The sequence below is a fragment of the Gavialis gangeticus genome, unplaced genomic scaffold (assembly GCF_001723915.1).
Source record: "Gavialis gangeticus isolate Ggan-Ray unplaced genomic scaffold, GavGan_comp1, whole genome shotgun sequence".
NCBI classification, from domain to species: domain Eukaryota; kingdom Metazoa; phylum Chordata; order Crocodylia; family Gavialidae; genus Gavialis; species Gavialis gangeticus.
In genome coordinates this window covers 1,517,473-1,531,485 of record NW_017729007.1, presented here as the reverse complement: position 1 = coordinate 1,531,485, position 14,013 = coordinate 1,517,473, and the positions used below count along the sequence as shown (strand labels likewise).

The 14,013-nt window shown below is 41.4% G+C and overlaps 1 protein-coding gene across 1 annotated transcript in view; it reads left to right on the top strand.

Annotated features, from left to right (window-relative positions):
* Positions 1-14,013, top strand: part of ANKRD26 (ankyrin repeat domain 26) — a 147,582-nt gene that overhangs the window by 3,180 nt on the left and 130,389 nt on the right. The window contains exons 3-7 of the mRNA XM_019509242.1: positions 5,412-5,526; positions 5,761-5,934; positions 8,402-8,508; positions 11,781-11,918; positions 13,493-13,641. Of these exons, the coding sequence (XP_019364787.1) occupies positions 5,412-5,526; positions 5,761-5,934; positions 8,402-8,508; positions 11,781-11,918; positions 13,493-13,641 (683 nt within the window). The remainder of the gene's footprint in view (positions 1-5,411; positions 5,527-5,760; positions 5,935-8,401; positions 8,509-11,780; positions 11,919-13,492; positions 13,642-14,013) is intronic.

Genomic DNA, 14,013 nt, shown 5'->3' with positions numbered 1-14,013 from the left:
AAAAAAAAAAAAAAAAAAAAAAAGCCTGCAGTGCTCTCTGGGCTGCATGCTCTAGGGTCCCCTAGTTGGCCAGTATCCACATTTCAGGCTCTTTCCTTCTTTGTTTGAACTTCTGTATAGGTCAGTTTTTGTCTTAGGAAAACAAACCTGAGAGAGTTGTCTTGGATGTGTGCATGCAGACAGTTTCTGTGGGCGCTCATGCCCACATCTGTTATGTATATCAAATAGGCCTTACATCAGCCTGCCAACAATGGAACTTGGGTTCACCAAAGCTCTTTATCTAATCTTAAGTTAGTCTGTGAAAGTGTATATCTACCCTGTTTTCTACTTGACTTCAGACTAACATAGCTCACTACCTCTCCCAACCATTGAGAGGAGCCACAGGCTTTCCCCGCACCCCACATCTCCTAAAGTGGAAGGATTGTGGCAGGATTTGTTTCACTGTTAACATTAACACTAAAAAGATACCAAAAGTTGAAAGGATTGGCTACCGGCCACCCCTGCCATAGTTCAAATGCAGATGTACAGAACACATGAGCCAGTGCTGTCAGAAAAGAACTATGTTCAAAATTAAGTTAAATATACTTTGGTGTATTAGCACTTGTTGCAAAGCTACTTAGATTTTTATTCAAGGAAATCTGTTGGAAGGAAAGTCCAAGGTGGTTATTAGTTTCAGGTCATGTTTTGGCATAGGGGCTCAAATGATTGTACAGCAGCTCCAGAGAGCCTGATATTTCTGAAAAGTGTTTCTTTCAGTCAGTTACACAAGAGGAGCATAAATTATGTAGTAATGATCCTTCAAGCAGGCAGCACAAGTTGTGAGATTTGATTCTACTGACCCATCATTACCCTTATCGTAACAAAAACTTCACTCAAATTTTCAAGCGCTGCATGTGGGTTTCACCTATAAAGTTATGAGTAAAATTAACGAGAAGTTGAATGGATAAAATGTTGCATGGTATTCTGCAAATACAGTGGATTTATGTATTGCAGTCCCAAAGAGTTTTATTTTGGGTCTACTAACTTTCAGAGCAGGGTTTGTATCACCCCATCCCATTCCATGAAATTGTTCTCCACGCTGTTTTCTACTCTCTACTGAACTGGTTACTCAGTATACCGTGTGGTCTCTATTGCTCCATGCTCACGGAGAGCAGATGTTACCTCTACATTTAAATACTGGTGCATGGCCAGATTCCTTCTTTCTGTACCCAGACATTTCAGAGATCAGCACCTTGGAAGTTCAGCTGTACTTCCTGTTTGCGCGCACTGTCTGCCCACTAAAAGAGTGCTTTTTCATTGCACCTGCTGTTGGAGCAAGTGCTGAGATCCTTTGCCTTCTAGAACTGTGAGGTGAAACTAAGGTATGGAAAGGTCTCACTCAAAACAGCCTCAACGAGGAAGCGTATGAAGATTAGCCAAGGAATTGGCAGTTCAGGGACATCAACATTGTTCCATGCATTTTACGGCTTCAGTCAGGCCTAAGACAATTGTCAGTTCTGCGCTAGGTGAGCCACTCTCCCATATTGTGTCACTCTGAACAAGTCTTCACAGGAGACACTTGCATTAAGCCACGTTTTGTGGATAATACAGACATCCCCAGGAAGCCTTTGAGGTTGGAAAAGTCTTTACACAAGGATGTTGCTGACAGTTGTGATGCAGGAGTCCAAGCCACCCACTAGTTTGTCTCAAAGTCCCTTTCTTCTAAACCCTTTGTTAGACACCACCAGCAGGCTACCAGTAGAAACCTGGAGGAGAACGCTAATTATTGCTGCACACACAATCTTCCCAGCTGAAATGATCTGGGAGAATTCTCTTAGGTAGAAAAACGTACCCCGAGGGACATCTGAACAGATATTTGAATGCTGAACCCCTGGAGAGCAGAGAGTTCACAGGGCTGATTCATAGATGCTAGGGTCGGAAGGGACCTCAATGGATCATCAAGTCTGACCCCCTGCCCATGGCAGGAAAAAGTGCTGGGGTCATGTGACCCCAGCCAGGTGCTTGTTCAGTCTCTTCTTGAAGACCCACAAGGTAGGGGAGAGCACCCCCCCCCTTGGAAGCCCATTCCTGATTCTGGCAACTCTTAACTATGAAGAATCTCTTTCTGATGTCCAGCCTAAATCTACTCTCTATCAGCTTGTGGGTGTTGTTCCTGGTTATTCCAAGGGGTGTCCTGGTAAACAGGACAGCCCTTGGTAAATATATAGCAACCAGTTAAAATCCAAAGTAGGAAACTGCTTGGGTACCTTATGTCATAAACCAGACACCCACCATCTAGGCTTTAATCTCCAAAGGTACCCTCTGCTGTCACCTTCCAGCTGTTTTGGGCAATAGTTAATACACTGATTCTCAACCAGAGTGCTTTTGCTCTGTTAGGTGTACAAAAATAATTCAGAAGATATACCCAAAGTCTTCAAATAGCATCACAACCATTCTGACCTGTTGTGAGTTTGTGAGTTCTTTGCAACTGAAAAATTGCTCTATTATTTTTCTGTAGTCAAAAAATAAAAACAAAAATCTGGTATTTTCCAAGGGATGCCTCAAGTCTAACAAGGGGTGCCTTGAGCATACAAGTTTCACTAGCCTTGGCAGCAGTTGATAGGCGCGGATTCCAACAACTGTCTAGGGCAACTGGGGAAGGTCATGTCTGTAAAGCCTTCCAGAACCTGAAGAACTGCAAGTTTTATTACATGTTGCAGCAGTATGTGGATAATGGCAGCACATGTTTTTGTTGCTATAGCCCTAATGGTTAATTTGCTTATACCAAAATAGTTTGCAACAGATCTGTACAAGTGAACATAGTAAGCTTTGAGATACAGATAGTCATGTTCTGCTTTGCAGCCAAGGAGAAGTTTTCTGTCAGTGTGTTGCCTCTGCAGACCTGGGGTAAGCTGAATGGAGGTTTCCTCAAAAGTGGCCCTCATCATTTTAAAGTTCTGCTGCTTCTGTTTATCCTAGGTCTGCAGAATAATCCTCTCTCACGAGTCCATGCTTGTTTTTGAGCCAGCAATCCACACTGTAGTGGATGCAACAGCACTTGCTTCTGGAGCATCATCAGGATCATGTCATTTTCTTTACCCTTATCACCTTTATCACTTGAGTAGGGCTCCCAGGCTCATAAACTGCCATGGAAAGGGAATATCTGTATCCAAACTTGTTGTGGCTGATGCTGGTTCCACATCATCTGCTAGAACTGGCCACAGGTACATTCCATTGTGTAGAACATCAAAACAGTAGAGTATTCCTGACCAGCAGTGTAGTAGGGTAGAGATATTGCTCATCCATGTGGACCTTGTTGAAGTTTGAGAATGGCACTGTCTAGTTCCAAGAAAAGGAGGATTTTTAGTTTTTAATCCTCTAATGTGGAATTATAGGGACTTCTTGCTACTTTTGGGGATGTAGACCACATCCACATGAGCACGGATGTTTTTTTCCCTGGGAACAAGAAGCAGTGGCACACCTTGTGCTGCTGCTACTTGTCCCTGGGGAACGCCCATGCCATGTGCCCTCTGGCAGGTGGCAGGTTACCTTAGGTGTGGTTGGGGAAGCTGGGGTCACCAATTGTGCTGTCCCCAGCAGCTTTATCTGGGGTCCTTGGGGAGCTGCAAGCATGGCACTCCTGCAGCTGGGAGCCTGGCTAGAAGCCGGAGTGTGGTTCCGGCTGGCCAGGATCTGGTTTTGGGTGGTGTGCACTATTGCCATGTGTGCTGCCCACTTTTTTAAGGCACGAGATTTTTTTTGACCTCAGAATCTCCGCGGGTCAAACCTTCCACCTGTGCTACAAGGGAGCAGCACAGGCAATACCTGAATGTGCGGTGTGTGGCGCTACAGAGGAGTCTGCGGTGCCACATGCCGCATATCCATGCTCATCTGGATGAGAGCATATGATGTGACAGCTGTTCCATTAGACTTACAATAAGGCAGCTATACAAAGGACTGTGGTGCGTAATTTAGGAGAGCTGCCTCGATCTATGACTGAGTACATATGTTCAGATAATCTGATTCTCCCAGGTTGGTTCTCCTGGTAGAAGAAACTTGCCCAGAGATGCCTGAACAGACATTGTGATATTGAGCCCTTGAAGAGCAGAGAGCTTGCAGTGCTAACACTGCACAGCCAGGGGCATTGTGCACACATCTTGGCATGCTCTGAAGACTCCCAAGTCTGCTCCCAAGAGGTAACAGCAGTGCACAGGGAGCCCTCATTGGCTGACCCAAACTCTCTTTTGGGCTGCGCTTCCTTGCAGCACAGTGTGGGGATTGTGAAGGGGGTGTGTTCTGCCCTGGAGCAGCCAAAATGCACTGTCTTCCTGGGGGGAGGTGGGGGAGGCCAGAGCACCCTGGGATGCTGAAGGACTGTGCTGTGATTTCTCAGAAGACAATGTGTACAGCTTGCTGCCCCAGGAGAAACTGTCTTGGGAGCAATTTAATCCTGGCTGTTGCCAAATTATTTTTCTCCTGGAGCAGCCATTTCTACCGTAGGACAAATATCCTGAACATGAGTACACTGTCTCAGAAGAAATTGGATATTTGTACATGGCTGCTATATAAAAGTAATGATTCATGGTAGAGGTACAGGGGGATGTTTATTTAGTCACAGTTATATCAAAACTGTTACTTCAAAATTCTTATTTTGATGTTTTGTGCTTCAAGGGAACACAAGTAAACAAGCTCTTAGTTATGTCCTACTTATGAAGAGAATTGTTTTTGTTACATCAGTCAGTGTTTTGCCACTTGGGCACAGCACTTGCAATCTGTTTTGTCTCAAAGAGGTATGTTTGCCACAAACATTGCAATACTTCTTTTTGTTTGTTTGTTTGTTTTACCCAATAAAATATTAAAGTTGGTAGTTTCTTTTTGTTAGTCTGCTAAGAAACATTGTAAATTCTTTCCACTCAGTATGATCTTACACCTCCTGAAGTAGTTAGCTTGGATAGGGAGGGCAGAATGTGCATGTGCACTTGTGTCATATATATATACTCATATGCATATATGTATATATCTATACATGTGTGGGTGTATACACCTATAAATACATAACATAGTTCTAAAACTCTTTCTCAGCTTTGGCATTTGAATGACAAGAAAAATATACAATCTGTTCTTTATAGACTAAGATCCCAACCTTACAACTGTACAACTGCTAATCATTTGCAGGATTAGTATATAAATATATTTGTTCAGGGGTATTGGGGGGGTGTTACTTTGTGTGTGTTTTATTGCCTCTCTCAGTTTTATATACTTAGCTTGTAATGCTTTGAAGTATGGAAGTTTTTCCATAGGTCATAACTTTTTTCTTTAAGGTTGATGTACAAAAATCTATAATTTGAGCCAAATCTTAAATTTACTGTAGTCATATAAACACTATGCTTTCTTTTCTGTTTAATTTGATGCATTAATATTTTATTTTGTAGGACTTCTTTGCATCTGGCATGTGCAAATGGACATCTAGATATTGTTTCCTATTTAATTGAGAACAAGTGCAAGCTAAATCTCTGTGACAACGATAGCAGGTCACCATTAATGAAGGTATGTAGAATACTTGTTATGATTGTGCCAGATGTATCAGTATTAATTTCTAGTTAGTTACAAGATATTTAATATAGGAACATAAGTTGGTGTTAGCATTTGTGTAAAATATGATACTTAATATGTTTAAAATCATCTTCCTTATTTTCAAATTTTATGTTACTTGCAGTAATTCTATTTAAGGTAAAATTTAACTTCTAGAATTTATTCCCTCTTTTTGTGTTATACTTCCAGGCAGTACAATGCCAACAAGAAAAATGTGCAATTCTGCTGCTAGAACATGGTGCAGACCCTAATCTCGTTGATGTTAACTGCAACACGGCCCTTCACTTTGCTGCCTGTATTCCTAATATATCTCTAGCAATAGAGTTACTTGAGCATGATGCTGATATTGATGCACAAAATAAGGTAACTTTACTTTCAGAAAAACAGAATTTCAAACATTATATATTTTATGTTCAGTTTTGGAAGGGGTGCATCCTCATACAAAAACATTGTTCTTATTTTTGGGTTTTTTAGATTTTCAAAGGAGATTCTCTTTTAAAAATCCTAAAGCTAAGAAACTTGGTGCTTGCATTATTACAGCTATAAGTTTACTTTTAAAAAAAGATTATATTAGTGAAGCAGCCCCTGTGACAAGGGGGTATGTTCCAACCGAGAGACACTTTGGTTTTATCATGAAACCTGCATAGCATTTCACAAGTAAGTGTGTTGGCTTTTAAGACGTTGCTAGCATGTTTTTTAAGGGTGACACCTGGCAGCAGTACTGTTGCCAGCAATACCAAGAAGCAGGAAAAAGAACTGAGGCCAGATTTACATGCAGGAAGGTTTTCCTAGTACAGGTATACTGGGGTAACATAACAGCTCCATGAGGAATTTGTAGTGTTGCCCTGGCCTAATAACTGAACCCTCTGCAGTTTTTTTTCATAGAGCTGTATCTGTGCATAGCCCCAGAAATTTTCCTGCCATGCTTTTCCAGCATTCAGATGCTTGAAGCTTCAGGATCCTGGATGATATCAGCAGTTCCAGACTTGTAAACAGGGTTATGAAATTAGGAGTTGAATCAATTAAAAGAAATGATAAGCCAGGGGTTGGCAACATTTTTGGGCAGAGTGCCAAAAGACCCCACAGCTCCAAATTGTAAGAAGTTGGTGTTTCAGGGGTGGATGACAGGGAAGCCACAAGTTGGCCAATCCTTGTCTCAGTACATCTTTGGCCCCTAACCTACTGTCTGCCCCAAGTTACACATGCCAAGCAAAATGCCTTCACGTGCCATGCTCTGGCACCTGTTCCAGGGGTTACCTGCCTCTGTGATGGACTGTTATCAGCAGCCATTCGGCAATTCTGATTGGCAAAGAAATCAGAGTAAATGATACAAAATTAATAAATGAACTTCCCCCCCCACTCCTCCCTAGTCTCTACCTTGGCATTGTAGTCAAAAGTCTTTGGAAAACTTTTCAGGAACCCTAGTAGCTTCCCAGCCACTGTCGAGCAGACATCCTAGTAAAACCAAAGCTTATGGCTATGGAGAGGAAGCCTCGTATCTACAGGAATGGGGATAGTGGGGGGAATTAAGTGAGTGTAACCTCCTTTTTGAGAAAGCTGTAATTGTATTTGGTAGAGAGGCCATGACCTGTGAACTGAATTTGAGAATAAAAAATGAAGTAAACTGTGTGAGCATGAGTAATTTGCAACCTAGTAATGTTGTGTAGATGTTGATCAAAGTTAATGCTGGGTGATTGGAGCAGGTGAAGGGATATGGATTTGTAGAGAAGCAAAATATATGAGAGTTGAGTCTTGCTGGTTTCTGATTTCCGCCTAACCTAGTGTAGCATTGGAATTGAGGTTTTGAAGCTTGTGTGTTGTAGGATTCTGAGAATCCAGAGATGTAAAAATGACGTATTCCTTCTCTTTTTACTCTAATTTGAATAAGAGTTTAGTAACTGACTCTCATGTTACAACTGTGCATTGACAGCTGTATGGTTGGTTGTAGCCAGGTTGGTCTAAGGACATAGGCAGGAAAGGTTCTTTGGGTAAATGTGATATTTTTTATTAGAACAACTAAGTAGTTTTAAAAATTGTTCTTTGCAAGCTTTTGGACATAAACACCCTTCTTCAGGCATCGGGAAAGTCTGCTGGTGAAGACATAACACTAGCAGACTTTTCCCTGTGCCTGAAGAAGGGTATTTGTGCTCCAAAGCTCACAAAGAGCAATTTTTTCCAACTGTTTGGTTGGTCTAATAAAAGATATCACATTTACCCAGAGAACCTTGTCTGCCATTGACAGCTGTCTTAATTTAAGTGAAAAATAGTACTACCTACCACCTTTGTTTTGTTGTCAGTCTCACCATAAATGACATAGATTAAGACGGTTTTAGAAGCAGATCCCATTTATCACTTTTTACCCTACAGATGGTTTCTCTGGGTCAAAATAAAACATTTTACATCAGTATGGGGAAGTTTGTGCTACTGTGGCCTGCGCTATATCTGTTACAGTTTAAGCTGCATATAGTGGGTTCATGGGACAATCTGAAAATTGCCTGACATATAAGGCAGACTGTAGTGGCTTTGGGTTTAACAAGTTCAGTCAGTCCTTTGCAGGCTCACAGCCTCTGTTTATTGTCTGTACTCACCCAGAGCAAGCTCCCTCCTGACAGGAGTCAGTCAATGTAAGTATTGGTCACCATGCAAACAAACAACATGTGGTCTCTTTCCATGTTACTGAGAGTGCCTGGTACGGGCCATTTCATTCAGCATTCCCTTTTAAAAAATCAACCTCTTCAAATACATATATTAAGCAATATTTTAAAATAGGTGAATGTGTATATGTGTGTTATATATCAATCTATCAAAACTCATTGTTTTATTGTCATAGGATGGGCACACACCTCTTACTCTGGCTATAACTGAAAATCATCAAGGGATGGTAGAATTTCTTCTTCAAAAAGGAGCAGATGTACATGCTGTAGATAAGTCTAAGAGGTAAAGTATATTGCACTCTTACCCAGAACTATGGATGCTACTTAAATATAAATAATACAACTCCAGATCCTTTCCTGCAGCTCATCTTCCTAAAGTACAGCTCTGAAAAGGTGGCTTAAAACTGCCAGTCCTCACCAAGAATCATTGTAGTGTAGGAATGACATGTTCCCACATGGTTTCATTTTATTCTGGCCACTTTATCATTCCAGAAGAGATGTTATCATGTAAGAGACCCTATAGTATGAGAGGAATTGCCTCTGAGCTATTCTGACTTAGCTGTATTAAGGACAAGATTTCATTGCCAGCAAGGCCCAAAGTGAGGAATGAGTCCCTAATTGTTTTGTTAGAATCTGAATTTGAGTCTAATCACTACAAATGCATTTCTAAAAAGTTCAGTTTTCCCTTTCCTAACCCAGGCTTGTTATAATGAGAAAGTGTTCGTCTGAATAGTAAGTTCAGATTATAGTACATTCCACTTTATAGTATTAAGTGACACCCTTAGACATTTTCCTGGTCTCCAGTAAGTAGAAGCCCATCTCAGTTATGATGGTTTGAATATATTTTACTACACAGTGGGTGCCTGTACATGAGTAGGGAGGCTACTCCCCCCCCCATCCTTGGATCATGTGTAAAAGTGCCTAGTGGATGCATCTACATGTGCATTAATGCACATTATATTTAGTACCTCCGGGCACTTCTAAATCTGCTCCAGGGGTTGGGGAGGCGGCGCTTTAATTAGAGAGGCTCCAAGACCCACTCCAATCAAACAGTCTGCGATTTGAACTAATGCTCATTTGACAAGTTTTAGTTTAAGCGCCCCCATTGCCATTTTGAAGCACAGGGACACTGATACATGAACTGTTAGAGGTTGCTGGCATGTGGTAATTACCACACTCCAGCAGACTCAATTAATCGAGTCTGCTCTTACACACTAATTACAGCACATCAGAGCAGCCTCTGCACTTGCATACAGGCACCTTCCACTATGAGGTACTAGGTAAATGTGCATTAGCCTGGCTTAATGCACTAATGCTGCATTAGTCATGCTGTAGTTGGCTGCCCCGACTAAGGCGAACTCTTTTTAAGTGACACTTAATGCACATTAGCTTATTTTAATGCATGGTAAGTAAAAAGCACTTTTTTACATGACATTTTAATGGTCATTAAAAAGGCTAATGCTCGTTAAAGAACACGTGTAGATGCGCCCTGTAATGTATAGGAAAGCAGGACTTTATTCTTGCAGCAACATCTGTACCTTAAAGTTTGCTGTGCTTTTCTTTAATAGGCATGTTTCAGTTCCCTAATGAAACTTTATTTTCACCAGCTCGCTAGTGATCATCTGCCTAAAAGAGATTTAGTTTGTACAGTGTAAGACCAGATACATTTGGCTGCTGGAGGGTTTCCTTGACATCAGGTCTATGGCTAACAGTCTCTCATTTCAAGTACTAGTTACAATCAATCTTCTCTGAAAAATTGCATTTCTCTTGAATGGCTATGCTCTTATTTGTACATGGGTATAGAAACAGTCTGTGATTTGCTGTATATGTCCTTCTCAGTAGTGCAGATTTTGTGATTAAGAAAGAGCTTCTGATTCCTCTGTAGAAAGTAGTTTGCCTAAAGCCATGTTCAGCTTGAGTGAAAAAATATTTTTTGTCCCTCTTAGATTAAATTGTGGTGAAATTTCACTTGTTAGTTCTGTTTAATTGCATAATTGAAAATGAATAAAGCCAATTCCCTTAGTATTCTGGTACTCTAATTAGGTGAATGAGGTGAAACAGTTCAAGTTAATAGGATGGGTCATATTCGACCTGGGGGGAGGTGGGTAGCGGAGTCCCCCAGGGCTCGGTCCTGGGGCCTGCGCTGTTCAATTTCTTCATCAGCAATCTGGATGATGGGGTGGAAAGTAACCTGTTTAAATTCGCTGATGACACCAAAATTTGGGGGGAGGTGAGCACGCTAGCAGGGAGTGAGAGATTGCAGAGGGATCTGGATAGGTTACAGGGGTGGGCTAACAGGAACAGGATGCGTTTCAATACGGACAAGTGCAGGGTGCTGCACTTGGGCAGTAGGAACCAGCAGCACACTTACACAATGGGGAACTCCCTACTCGAGAGCACGGAGGCAGAAAGAGATCTTGGAGTCATTATTGACTCCAAGATGAACATGGGCCGACAATGCGAGGTCATGGTTGGCAGGGCTAACCGGACCTTGTCGTGCATCCACAGGTGCATCTCGAGTAGAGCCAAGGAGGTGATCCTCCCCCTCTACGCGACGCTGGTCAGGCCACAGCTGGAGTATTGTGTCCAGTTCTGTGCGCCCCATTTCAAGAGGGATGTGGACAACATGGAGAGGGTCCAGAGGAGGGCCACCCGCATGATCCGGGGACAACAGGGCAGACCCTACAGTGAGAGACTGCGGGACCTGAACCTATTCAGCCTCCACAAGAGAAGGCTGAGGGGGGACCTGGTGACCGTCTATAGACTCACTAGGGGGGACCAGAAGGGTTTGGGGGAGACGCTGTTTCCCCTGGCGCCCGCTGGCATAACAAGGAGTAATGGGCACAAGTTGATGGAGAGGAGGTATAGACTGGACATCCGCAAAAACTACTTCACAGTTAGGGTGGCTAGGAGCTGGAACCAACTTCCAAGGGAAGTGGTGCTGGCCCCTATCCTGGGGGTCTTTAAGAAGAAGCTGGATGCCTACCTGGCTGGACTCATTTGAGTCCCGTTTCTTGTTTTTGGGGTTTTTGTTCTCCCGCCCTGGTGGGGGGTCGGGCTAGAAGATCTACTAGGTCCCTTCCAACCCTTAATCTATGAAACTATGAATAATTAATTAGCCAAATAAATGTACTCACTTCACACTGACTTCTAGAAGCTAAGCTATTCTCTGTACATTTGGTGCCTTCATCTTTCTGCAGTAGTTTTGTTTCCTGCATAAGGAATTTTAGGAAAGAATTCCCACTCATAGTATCACAGTGGTAGGGGCCCTACTATTGACAACAGTAATTCATGTGCATTAGAGTAAGGTAAAATTCCATTGGTTAGTCATATATTAGTATTGGTATTACCTGAAACTTTGCTCTGAAGACTGAATACATTCATTGGCTTTTTCTGTTCTCTTTTCCCTTATAATGAGAATATTTTGAATGTTTTACTTTCTGTGTGTTTAGCTTGCATTAGGGGAAAGATTGGAGGACAAGTAGGAATTAAAGCAATGAAGGTGAAAGATTTTACTAAACGAATGTATTAAATACAATCCTTTGGTTGTTTTAGGACACCCCTCATGGTTGCTGCTTCTGGTGGAGAGCTTAGTTTAATAAAAATTCTGCTTGAGCATGGTGCAGATCTTTCTCATAAAGATGTAAGTGGATGTACAGCTGAGGATTATGCTCATCTTGGTGGATATTCTGGGTAAGGTTTTACATCTTTTTTAAAATGGGAAATTTGTCATTGTCAGAACTTCAAATTTGATTTTTCGTAGCAACTTCACAGTTAAGGATCTATTGAGATTTTTATGTAAAGCTGACTGAAATCTCTGTTTTCCTCATTTTTTTATTTAGTGTTCAAATTTGGTGTGCTAACTTATTAAAAAGAGAATTGAAAGTTCCATTGTGGTAATACATATTGAAAGTTCCATTGTGGTGCCATAGATACATATTTATTTAAATAAACACCTGGGAAATTCCTGTACACAAAAGTCTTAGGAGGTTTGCTAAAATGTGTATGATACCAGTATGCACCACAAAAAGCAAAGAAATAAGCAGTAAAATAATTCATTTTAACATATGAACCTCATTTTTCTATAACTATAGAACCTGTGAAACTCATTGCCACAATAGATCACTGAAACCAAGAGTTAAGTAAGATTAAAAAAGCGGGGGCAGGTCATGAGGAGGCAGGTGGTGAGGGAGGTGGGGGGTAGGGAGTGAGGGGGAATCAGTCACACTGCTGCCCCAGGAGGGCCCCAGGACCCCAGGTAACTGCTGGGGTCAGCACGGGTGCTGGCCTCAGCCTCCCTTACCCCACCCAGGACAGGTTGGCATGCGCTGGAGCTCATGTGCAGGAGCATGCCCTGGCGCACAAAGCAGCAGCACAAATGTGTGCCACTGCTTTTTGTGCCCCTGGAAATGCATGCCTCTGCACATGGGAGCATACCCACCGAGGTTTCTACTGCTACTAGCAAAAATTGTAGTCTGTCTGAAGCAGTTAAAGTTATTAGTGCTTACACTTCCCTGTTAGCGTTTCAAAACTTCAAGCACACATGATTAGAAATGCTGAATTGGCCCATCTGGAATCCAGTTCACTTGTAGAAAAAAAAGTTCTTGCTGTTCTCCTGTTAAATATAGGCATGCTAGATGAGAAAGTGGAGTGTCAAGATTTCTTCAAGGGTGATGTTCCATTCTTAATATCGCAGGAACCCAACACTGTAGAAAGCTTTATGCTAATATTTCATTTTATACTCCACCCTGATTTTTAACTTCAGGTTGGTTGAGGCTCTCTACTTAAGAAAATGCCATCTTTGTTAAAAGATAACTTAGTTAAATGTGTATGACCACTCTCTGTGGTATATGTAATCTCCTGATTACACACTTTTTTTTAGTAAATCTATAATATTAAATGTTAGAAGGCCTAGGTCCTTTAAATATGAAAGTCCCTCTGTATTCTATTTTACCTGTTATCTCACATATCAACAAAACAGTATCACACTAAGGTCAAGATCCCACAATTTGATCTACATATATGAGAAATTCCATCGATTTATTAGGGTGTGTCTGCAGACCAGATTGCAGGTATATATGTAAATTATTAAGGTATATGTATTGAAAAATAACAGCTGTTGACATTTAGAATTCCAACTGTAGTCTCTAATAAAATATTATACTTTTTTCTTTTATAATAATTAATTAATATTATTGTCACAATAAAAGTATAAATTGAAATGCCATTATTCTTACCTAATGCATTTTCTTTCCTTCTTCATGTAGTCTTAGTAAGCAACTTTCTGAATATGCCAGATGGAAAACTGTGGAAAAGCCTTCTCCAGGCAATAAAAAAGGCATGTTAGTGTTTAGCAGTCCAGACAGGTTTGGAGATCTTGGTTATGCTCTGGGTGCACCTGCCACAGATAAAGAAGGTAGGATTGGTTGAGTGGATGAGAAAAATGGCTGTTATTTCTTCTCTTGTTTGGAATGTATTATTAAAGCATGTCCCATTTATAAAACTATAACAACTGGAACCACCTGCAGAATGAACAAATTTGGTAACTTGGAAGATTTGTGTGTCTCGCCTATCCCTAGCTGATAGTTGACTGTATCAGGCTCTTGAGTTCATTTTCTTTTTCTCATTTTCTTGCTCAATGTGATATGCATGCCCTGTCAAAGGAGTTCAGCCTTTCACTGTTTAGATTTACTTAGAATATTTACAAAACGATCCAATTATTTATGTGGGGCCTGAAATTTCTGTTGTTGTTTTTTTTCAGGTAAATAATTTTTCTTGCTATCTGCCC